This window comes from Alligator sinensis, unplaced genomic scaffold (genome assembly GCF_000455745.1).
Source record: "Alligator sinensis unplaced genomic scaffold, ASM45574v1 scaffold1873_1, whole genome shotgun sequence".
Classification (NCBI taxonomy): domain Eukaryota; kingdom Metazoa; phylum Chordata; order Crocodylia; family Alligatoridae; genus Alligator; species Alligator sinensis.
Window position 1 is genome coordinate 39,608 of NW_005843576.1, and position 10,393 is coordinate 50,000.

Consider the following 10,393-nt stretch of genomic DNA (forward strand, 5'->3'; position numbering starts at 1 on the left):
GGCCAGCCACGCCCCTGCGGCTCGAAAGATGCGCCTCGGCCGCTTGCGCGCGCAGCTCGCCCCTCCCAGCGCGGGGCCGTGGGGTGCCCTCCCCGGGCGGGCGCGCAAAGCGGGGCCCCGCCGCACTGCGGGCAGCGCCACTGCCCGCGCAGCCTTGATAATCTCTCCCCTTCATGCAGCAGGAAGAGGGGCCTGTGGGGGCGGGGGGGATATTCAAATTGTAGGCCCCCCCCTTCACTCCTCATGACAACATCAGGCGAGCCCCTGCTCCGTCCCGTCCGCCTGAGGGCAAGGGTCCTGTTCGCAGCCCCGGCCCCGCCTGCCTCGGCGTCTCCTCCATCTGAAATCACAGAGGCCCGTCACCTAGCAACCATGGCCGGGATCTCAAACAAACCCCTGGATGGTGGAAGCTGCTGCTCCCAGTCCGCGCCGGCCCGAGGAGCGCCCTGCCGCTGAAGGATGCCGCCCACCAGGGGCTCCTTCCCTTGCTGCAGCTGTGACAGCCAAGACACCTCCGGGGGCAAGGCTGGGACCTCCCAGGTAAGGGGCATCTAGCTCCCTCTGCTCTCCATCGGGACTTTACGCTGCGTAGTGATGAACCGGATCCAAGGAGCAGCAAGGCAGGTGGTGGTGATCATGCCCGGCTCCTCTTCATCTTGATCCTGGCTCCCTTAAATGCGTTTCCCTTCCTTTCCCCAAAGCACATTTGATCGGGTTAAACTGGGAGCTCTCTCAGCCCAGCCCTTGACTTCGGATGCAAGCAGGCGGAGCGATCGTGTCCGCGCCTCTGCCAAAATGCATCTGCCTCTGGGGTGGAACGCAGCCGCGCTTGTGCACGGGATGGCAACATTGAGCAACAGGTTGATAAGAAGGAATTTAGATTGTAGGGAGGAGGGGGCAGAGAGAGAGAGAGATGCGAATATAATCCCCCAGATTAGACTCTGCCCTACAGGAGGGATCATATCTTTGCTCTTGTGAAAGGTACCATGGGGAGCCCAAATCCAGCGGCTGCTTGTGAAAACGCCGACCTTCATTCCCTCTCTTTATAGGCTGTGCACATAACACAGGCTATAATTTTTTGAAGTGTGCCTGCAAATCGTATAACGTAGCAGAGGAAACTCAAGGACAATGCAGTGCACACAAATACTGTAACTCCCCTTCTCTGTAAACTGTAAAGAGTTCATATCAGGGTGCAATTTTAAAATGAGCTTTTTGGCATTTTACAACTGCCTGGTACACATTCCTCAGGACGCTGCTGTAATAACAGGGAGCATAAATTTATGCTGGGTGCAGCTGTACAGAGCTCAGTGCAAGATCTGAGCCTGAGTTAGCATCGTTTGGTACCATAGCACTGAATGGCTTTGGGCACAGCCTGGTTTAGCCCGATTGCCTGGACACCATTAATAAGCACAGAAATGGTCCAGAATCCCACAGCTTTGATCAAGATAATCCAGGACATAATCTCCCTAGCAGAAGAACAAGGGATACTAGCAGACAGAAGGGGTTTTTACAGATATTTAAACTGCAAGGCAGAGGTTTGTTAAAGGCAATCACTGGAAAGGTAGCTGGGGAGCATTCTCTTGCAACTAAAACCTTTGTTACAAGTCCTGGCAGTCTGAACGGTGCTGGGGGAGATGCCTCCCCTTTAAAAGGCAAAAGCCTATGTGGAGCATCTTTTACAGCACTTTTGGGATCCCCTGCACAGCTCTAATGGCATGTAAGGGTGCTGCCTAGACATACCTCCTGCAGTAGCACTCTATAGGCCCATGTGCCACACTTGACTGTTCTGCACTGGGCATGAGGTTCACCACAGGATGCTCCTGGCATACGAGATCTAGACAGCAGGCTTCTCCAAGCATGCACTATTGCTAGTTCTTCCTCTGTTCCAGAGAGGTTCTCTTATGGAGCTCGCTCCCCTTGCCCAGGAGCAGGACCCTTGGAATCGCCTGCATGCAACACCCACCTTGTCTAGCATCAGGAGGGAAGTCTGGTACCTGGAACCTGGGGTAAGGAGATAGCACTGCTGTACCGTTCTACCCTTCCTATTCCCCCCCTCCCCCCAAACAGCTCCCTCCCCACACACAGACTAGAAACAGATGTCGCGTTTGTCAGGACCAGTTGTGCCATGACTTGTCCCAGAAAGGAGAAGTCATGAGATGGATGAGTCCTCATGTGTCTCTTCCAAGCAGGTTGAGTGCCTGTATGCACAGCCAGTGCCCAGGCAGGGGGGAAAGGGGAATTAAAATCTGAAGCGCATTTGTACAGATAAAACTTTCCAGTCCAAATCTCTCTCCTTCCCCAGAATCACCCCATGCTGGCTGGATGGTTCAAGCCAACAACATAAAACAGCCAGGCAAAGGCCATCAGTGGTGAATGGTGTTTGGTCTCATTTACTCACTTTGTCTCAGCTTCGCTCTCTGTCCAGTGTCCCTTCTCCATTCTCATGCAGCATCCTAAAATGGAGTCATGTCCTTCCCCCTCCGCAGCTGTAACACTGGGGCTCACCAACAGCCCAGGCAGAGGGGCACTGCCAAGCTGCCTGTGTTCTCCTGGGAGAACAATACTTCACATTTCTATAGAGTATAAAATCAAAGCACCAGCCCAACATTACTTGGCTTCAAGGTGTTTCAGCCCCTTGGAAGCTGGCTATTATATCCATTTTACAGAAGGGAAAAAGAGAGACAAAGCAGCTTGCCCAGGGCATGAATGTGCAATGGTTCTGTAAACACAGGTGGATTATAGAAACTAGGAGTCCTCAGTCATAGACATCTGTCCTGAATGTTACCCTATCTAAACTGTGACAACATTCAGAAGTTGATAGCCAGGCCCCCAGTTTTGCTATTGGATTGGGCAGGTTTTTCAGTGTGCAACTCCCTATTGAGACAAATGTAGCTAGTCTTGACTCACTGGCCCTGGGGAACTACTACAGGCATCACACTGGGATGACGGTTCCTCTAGTACACACAGATTTATAGGAGACTGTTCCTCCTAGATCCCATCTATTAACATGTGCAGCAACTTTGTCTGATCGCCTTTGGCAGGTTCCCCAGGACAGCTTGGACTTTAACCTGAGCTCGTTGTATGACCACCACAAGGAGTTGCTCAGAGACAAGAACCAGGTAGTCATCCACAAGGAGACCCTCCTTGATGACCATGGGTGAGCACAATCACATGTTTTTCCAGAGCCCAGACTATAGTGCAGCTACTGCTAGAAATAGCTTTTTCATGCCAACCAGGGTGCCATTCCCCTAAGCTGGGAGGGAGCCAGCAGCTCTGCCACCCCCACATGTGACCTCATATATACGTGCTGCAGCCAACATGGCCTAAGGCTCCAGCTTGTGTCTTAGCCTTTGTTAGCCTTCTGCTAAGTTAAAACCTCAGGCAGTGCCCATCATTTCCCACATTCCCCATTGCCATCAGTCTAGAGCTGCTCTTACTTAACTGGGATCTGAAGGAGCCTAAATTCAGCTGCCACCAAGATTGCATGGAAGACTAGCAGCAGCAGCACCTTGAGGCTAGCATCGTGTCCAAGGCCAGAATGGGATGCAGAGTACCAGAGGGTAGGACACAGCTCACCACACCACCAGCTTACCTCAGTCTTGAGAGCACAAGGCAAGAGAAACCTATGGGATAAATGCATCAGAGCGGGCAGTTCTTTTGATGCCCCCCTTACTACACCATTCAGTTGTATGGCATATCTATTATACCCAGAGGGATTCAGCCTCCACATACCATGATTACTTTGGGTCAAAAGAGCACTGGAAAGAGACAGGGGTTTAGAGTCTATATGCTAGGACACAGATCTCCCATATGAAGCTGCTGTCCACATATAGTTGAGGCACTAAAGGGTTTGGAGCTGCTTGCCCATTCCCACAGGCTGCAACTGCTTACCCTGAGGCTCTTGAACATTTTTATTCCAGTTGCACAAATTTCAACCCTGCAGCAAATTGAGTAGGATCAGGGCAGCAACAAGTCCCTTAGCCAGACTATGCCCAGGCAGGAACCTGCTGGCTACCCCTCCCACTTCCTCTACCAGCAATTCAGGTGCTGGAATGCACAGTATGGCCTCATTCACACCAACCCCAACTTTGAAAGGACTTAATTGAGAGATACCACGATAGGAATCTGTCATCTGATCACAGGATGCTAAAGTTTTAAAGCTACTTCTGCTAGAAAAGTCTGGAGTTAAAATACAGACGAGCAAGAAGGATGAACTGTTATTAGATTTCATAGATTTTGTTTCATAGACATTAGGGCTGGAAGGGACCTCAGAAGATTATTGAGTCCAGCCCCCTGCCCAAGGGGCAGGAAGTCAGCTGGGTTCATAGGATCCCAGCAAGAAAAACATCCAGGTTTCTCTTGAAGGCGTTCAAAGTAGGTGCTTGAACCACCTCCACTGGCAGGCCATTCCAGACCTTGGGGGCTTGGACAGTAAAGAAATTTTTCCTTATGTCCAGCCTGAAACGGTCTTGCAGGAGTTTATAACCATTCAACCTTGTAATCCCTTGGGGCGCTCTGGTGAACAAACATTCCCCCAGATACTGGTGAACACCCCTTATAAACTTATAGGTGGCCATCAGGTTGCCCCTGAGCCTGTGCTTTTCCAGGCTGAAGAGTCCCAGGGCTCTCAACCTCTTGTCATAAGGTCTGTTTTCCTGACCTCTGATCATGCGCTTGGCTCTCCTCTGGACTCCCAAGCTTTTCCACATCCTTTTTGAATTGTGGAGCCCAAAACTGGACGCAGTACTCCAGCTGTGGCCTCACCAAGGCCAAATACAACGGGAGAATGACGTCCTAGGATTTGCTTGAGATGCATCTATGGATGCAAGCCAGCTTTTTGCTCGCTTTACTGGCTGCAGCATCACATTGAAGGCTCGTGTTCATCTTGTGGTCAATCCTGACCCCCAAGTTGCTCTCGTCCATAGTGCTAGTCAGCATAGCACTGCCAAACCTATAAGGATGCTGCAGGTTTTTCCTCCCAAGGTGGAGAACCTTGCATTTTTCAGTGTTAAAAACTATCAGGTTTTCGTCCGCCCATTTACTGAGCCTGTCAAGGTCAGCCTGGATTACCTACATCCTTGGGTGTGGATGCTTTACCCCAAAGTTTGGTATCATTGGCGAACTTGGCCAGTCCACTTCTGACTCCAATGTCCACATCATTAATGATGAGGTTGAACAAAATAGCTCCAAGGACGAGCCTTGAGGGACCCCACTGGTCACAGCGCGCCATGACAATTGACTTCTGTCAACCACCACCCTCTGGGTCTGACCACGGAGCCAATTTCCCAGCCAGCGGATCGTGGTGGACCTGAGGCCACAGTTGGCCAGTTTTGCCAAAAGGTGATCATGGGATACCAGATCAAAGGCTTTTTTAAAATTGAGATATATGACATCAATCTATTTCCCCTCTTCCCCCTTGTCCAGGTGATAAGTCACCTGGTTGGAAAAGGAAATGAGATTGGTCAAGCATGACCTACCCGCAACAAACCCATGCTGGCTGTCCCTCAGGGTGCTGCCATCTGCCAGTCTGTTAAGGATGGCCTCCTTGATGATTTTTTCTAAGACCTTCCCCAGGATAGAAGTCAGGCTGATGGGCCTGTAGTTTGCTGGATCCACTTTCCTCCCTTTCTTGAAGATAGGCACCACATTGGCCTTCTTCCAATCATTGGGCACTTCACAAGAGCACCAGAAGCACTTGAAGATCCATGCCAGGGGCTGGGCTATGATGCTAGCCAGCTCCTTGAGTACTCTGGGGTGTAAACTGTCAGGGCCGGCTGACTTGAAGGGGTCCAGCCCCTCAAGCTGTTCCTTCACCAGGTCAGCATTGATGGAAGGCAAGGAACCACCCTCGCTTAAGCGTCCCTGTCCCATAATGGGTAGGGGCGTCCCATGGGACTTGTGAAAGACTGACGTAAAGTACCCATTTAGCAAGTTGGCTTTTTCCTGGGCGTTGGTCGTTGGTTTAGCAGGGGTCCAGTGTTGCCCTTGCTTTTCCTCCGGCTCCCCACATATCTAAAAAAGGACTTTTTATTGTCCTTGATACTTGTAGCCAGTTGTAGTTCCATCACAGCCTTGGCTTTCCTGGTTCGCTTCTTGCAGGTCTGGACCAGCACAGAGTATTCCTCCTTGGAGGTGGATCCCGTCCTCCATCCTTTCTGTCTTTTTAGATGCAGCAGGACCACCAGTTCCCTGGAAAGTCAAGGGGGCTGCTGTGCCCTCTTGCTGCCTTCCTCCAAGACGAAATAGCCTAAGTAGGAAGCAGATCATGTTCTCAGCATCATCCAAGAAGTGTCTTCGTATATCCTGTAAAATCCATATCTAGCCCCTTGCTGGGGAGACTACCAGTAATAACAAAAGAGAAACTTCAGGTTAAGCTTGCTGCTTAAAACTGTTACTAAACTCTCCCCGCCCATAAGTTTCTCTAAGCAAAAAATATTCCCTCTCCCCATTGGTTTTATATCCTGGGCTTGTTAACAAGCTGCACGTAAATCAGCCAAACCAGCAGAACATTACTCAGCAACTTGCTAGTGGCTGCCATCCCTGCAGCAGGACAGGGCAGTCACTGGAAGAGCCCTGTGTCAGCCGGAAGCCAGGGAATCCCAGATCTTACTTCATTTCTCCTGCTAGTCAGACACAGAGGAGGAAGACAGACTGTGTGTTGTGCTTCCTGGCAGCTGGCATCTCCTCACTGTTAGCAGTTGCCAACTCTTATTTTTTTCTTACAAGCTTCAGGGTATTTGTGGGGTCTTTCTTCAAGTGCCAGCTTACAGTCAGGTGATTGTGAGGATATGAGCTCTCTTTCTTTTCTTTTTTTAAAATGAAAGTTCCTAGTCCCCTGGCTTTCAGAAGAAAGGCTGAAAGCATGACCCAAGTGTGACTTACCAGGTTCAAAACCCACAATGTAAATACTAATTCCTAACATGTAAAACCTCACGGTTGAGGAAGGTGGCGGCAACGGGGCTGGCTCATAATTTCTAAATGCTTGGGACTGACAAAGCACTAATAGGAAATTAGCACAGAGAAAGACTATCACATTATTATGCACAAGTGGTTGCTACTAGGGGAAGAGAGGCACAATAACATGGCATTTCTCATTCAAAAGATCTGTTCTGCAGTCAGACCCAATAACATGGACAGCTGTGAGCAAGGAGCAGGTTACTGCCTTTGCTGGGATCAACTACTAGATGCATTAAACCAGATCCACGGTGTTTTATTTGTGTTATAGTTGCACCCACATGCCTTATAAAGAATCCAGGCTACATAGTGTCAGGTGCTATACACCCCCCTCAGAGAAAGGTAGCGTCTGTCTGAAACAGCATCTAATACATCTCGCTATTCACTACAGAGTACTGAAGGGGCTCGACTCTGTACAGGAACCTAAGCCACTCCCTACTGAGAGCCGTATGTCCCAGGGACTGCCTATGAGATGCTGGGTCAGCCCGACAAAGGAATCAGTCCACAGCATCAAGGGCACAATCGGTAAGGGTAGTGGGCAGGGGTTGTTCCTTTAATGTGCGAAACGGAGGCATCTCCCTGTAGACAGATGCTCTGCAATCGTCGCAGCTGTTTTAGGTATCCTGGTCTCACTGTAGATGTGATTCAGTGTGGCCCAATCCTGTTTGAAGCATGTTAAGAAAACTAGGCTGCAATGATTTAGAGACAGGATCCAAGGCAGAGAGAGAGCCTAGCTGTCACAGACAATGAGCATCTACTATTCCAGCTAAAGACAACAGGACGTACATATGCTCAGCCTTGCTAAAAATCAAGCATCATGGGCTTCACCCAAGATGATTCAGGGAGCCTGTGTCAGAGCCAGAAAAGCACTGGAGTCAGAAAGGACTCATGGACAAAGTGCTAGGCTGAGAGTTAGGAGACCTAATCAATGGTACCAACCAGCTGCTGTTTTGGGGTAACACACCTCCACCTTCTGTGCAAGAAGCAGTGGCACCAATATTCCTTTGTAATATATTTTGGATTCTACGAAAAAATGCCCTGGGGGAGCCAAGTGTTCCCATTACCAGTAGCAGGATTTGTTTGGTAATACCTTTTATTGGACCAACTAGAGGGTTGAGAGAGATGTTAAACAAGTTTTCAAGCAAAAAATGCCTCTCTGAGGATAAAATACAGTCTAAACTAAATACCAGGTAGAATAATTATCTCTCTCCCAACTGCATAGTTGGTCCGAAAGAAGGTATTACCAACAAATCCTGCATCTTGGGATTATGGACAGTCATATCTATAATACCACTGCAGCACCGCTATCACTGTCAGCTGTAGTCCCAGCTCAGAATGACACTACATGAAGTCTGCCCCAGCGGTGCTATTTTAGGACACTTTCAATGCTTGTAGGCCTAACAAGTGCATGCCTCCTTCTTCTTCCAGAGTGCCCACATAATGCTTCCACCAACAGCGGGTACTCCCGCAAAGATAACGGAGGCTTCTTTTCTCAGTGAAGACTGTGCCAGCCTTTGCCACTGCTGCCGGACTGGATCTTCTTTGGATGAACATAACTCTCATCCCCTTTGCACTCTACTAAAGCCCTTCATTCAGCTAAGCCCACCAAAAGAACACAGCTCTGGTATTTCATTTCCATGTTTTTTCCTTTCTTTTCTACCTCACCCTTCTGTCCATTCCAGATAAATGCTCCATCCCTCATTATGGAGGGACTGTGTGTAGTTGTCCTGGCACACAAGCAACTACTGCCCAGAACACATTACACCAGAGGTGGGCAAAATGTGACCCATCAGGCCATTCTATCCGGCCCACGGGCCCCTAAAAAATTTAGAAAATTAATATTTATCTGCCCCTGGCTGCCTGTCACGTGGCCCTCGATGACTTACCAAAACTCCATAAGCAGCCCTCCGCCCAAAATAATTGCCTGCCCCTGCATTACACTATCTCTGCATCTCCAATTTGGCTCCAGCCACCCAACTTTTATCAGGCTAGATTCAAATAGTCTCAAATTCTGGTGACCCAAACTTCAAACACTCTGGATGGGACATTTCAAAGTTGTGGAGTATCAATCTCTCCTTGCGAAGCAGCATGTGGCCATTCATGCCTTTTATCAACCTGGGCTACTGAAAATGGAGAAACCTATGATTAAAGCCTACTTTCTAGGACGAGGGCCTCAAACATTAGCAGTTGCTTATTTACTGAAGAAATAGGGATGCTCAATGAAGTGAAAAGGCAGCAAATTTAAAACTAATAAAAGGAAATGTATTTTCACATAGCACTTAGCGGGACGGTGGAACTCCCAGCCCCGGGAAGTCACCGAGGGGAAGAATTTGGCAAGACTGAAAAAAGGGACTGAGGCACTGAACAGGAGGGAGAGGCAGCTATTTTAATCAAAACAAGTTTTGGCTGAAAATCCGAGCCAATGCCCCAGCACATGTGGTCTTATTCAGGCAGCCACCCCTGCCCCTGCTTTGCACTGCCTAAGGTCACCAAAGGGCAGGCTAAGACTTCAGGAAGGGCACACAGAATCTCAGTCCCCTAGTTTGTGAGGTTACAGCATGACACTTGCTGTGATATTTGGTGCAGCAGACAGTGCCATAAGGGTTTACAGAAAAGGAGCAGTGAAATGTACTTTTGTGCCAAATGTGCTGGCCCAGCTGGGAGACTGGCACCAACATCTATTAATTAATTGTAATAGTTTCTCTCACTTCAGAGCATGCTATCAGCTTCTACGGCAGTTAGTCATTAGCAAATCCTTCCCACCCACTCATGGGATTTCTCCACCCTCACCTCCCACATCCATTGCTGGATTCAACAAAAAAAACCAAACCAACCATTCAGCTTGGGGCCATATTAAGTACTCTTCCAATATTTGCTATAGAACAACTGTTATATCACTAGGCTTGGTGAAGCATGACAGTACCCCAAGGGCACCCAGGAACTAGAGCAGGGGTGGGCAAAATGCAGCCCAGGAGCCAGATGCGGCCCGCCAGGCCATTCTATCCAGCCCACGGGGCCCCTAAAAAAAATTAGAAAATTAATACTGATCTGCCCATAACTGCCTGTCATGCGGCCCTTGATGGCTTGCCGAAGCTCAGCAAGCGGCCCTCTGCTCAAAATAATTGCCCGCCCCTGAACTAGAGCCTACAGCTCACATGGTGCCAGGCTCTCAGCTGCCACATTTACACATGTAAGGTATCCAGCCCATCACCATAGGGAGGATATGGCAAACAGGATGGCTTTGGATGCCAAAACCAAATGTGCTCTCAAACTCCACACTGAAAGGTCTAGAAGCAGGAAGGAATTAGAACAAAAAGCTGGAGCCATTTGAATGGCTGTAATCCTAGCCTCCAAACTAAACTGACTACTGTGTGAAAGTAACTCCAAATAATTGAAGTAATCCATCATCCTGCAGCTTTCTTTTCTTTGGGGAAACATT

At 49.1% G+C, this 10,393-nt stretch overlaps 1 protein-coding gene across 2 annotated transcripts; it reads left to right on the forward strand.

Annotated features, from left to right (window-relative positions):
* The first annotated feature begins 20 nt into the window (after positions 1 to 20).
* CUNH1orf194 (chromosome unknown C1orf194 homolog) lies at positions 21 to 10,017 on the forward strand. Of its 2 annotated transcripts, none has more exons than XM_014527501.2 (5): positions 21 to 540; positions 1,890 to 2,006; positions 3,042 to 3,157; positions 7,346 to 7,479; positions 8,383 to 10,017. In XM_014527501.2, the coding sequence occupies exons 1-5, from the start codon at positions 460 to 462 to the stop codon at positions 8,451 to 8,453; spliced, it is 519 nt and encodes a 172-aa protein (XP_014382987.1). In that variant the 5' UTR covers positions 21 to 459; the 3' UTR covers positions 8,454 to 10,017. The 2 variants fall into 2 exon arrangements, with proteins under 2 accessions (XP_014382987.1, XP_025051339.1); XM_025195554.1 differs by having other exon boundaries at positions 1,894 to 2,006.
* Positions 10,018 to 10,393: the final 376 nt, after the last annotated feature.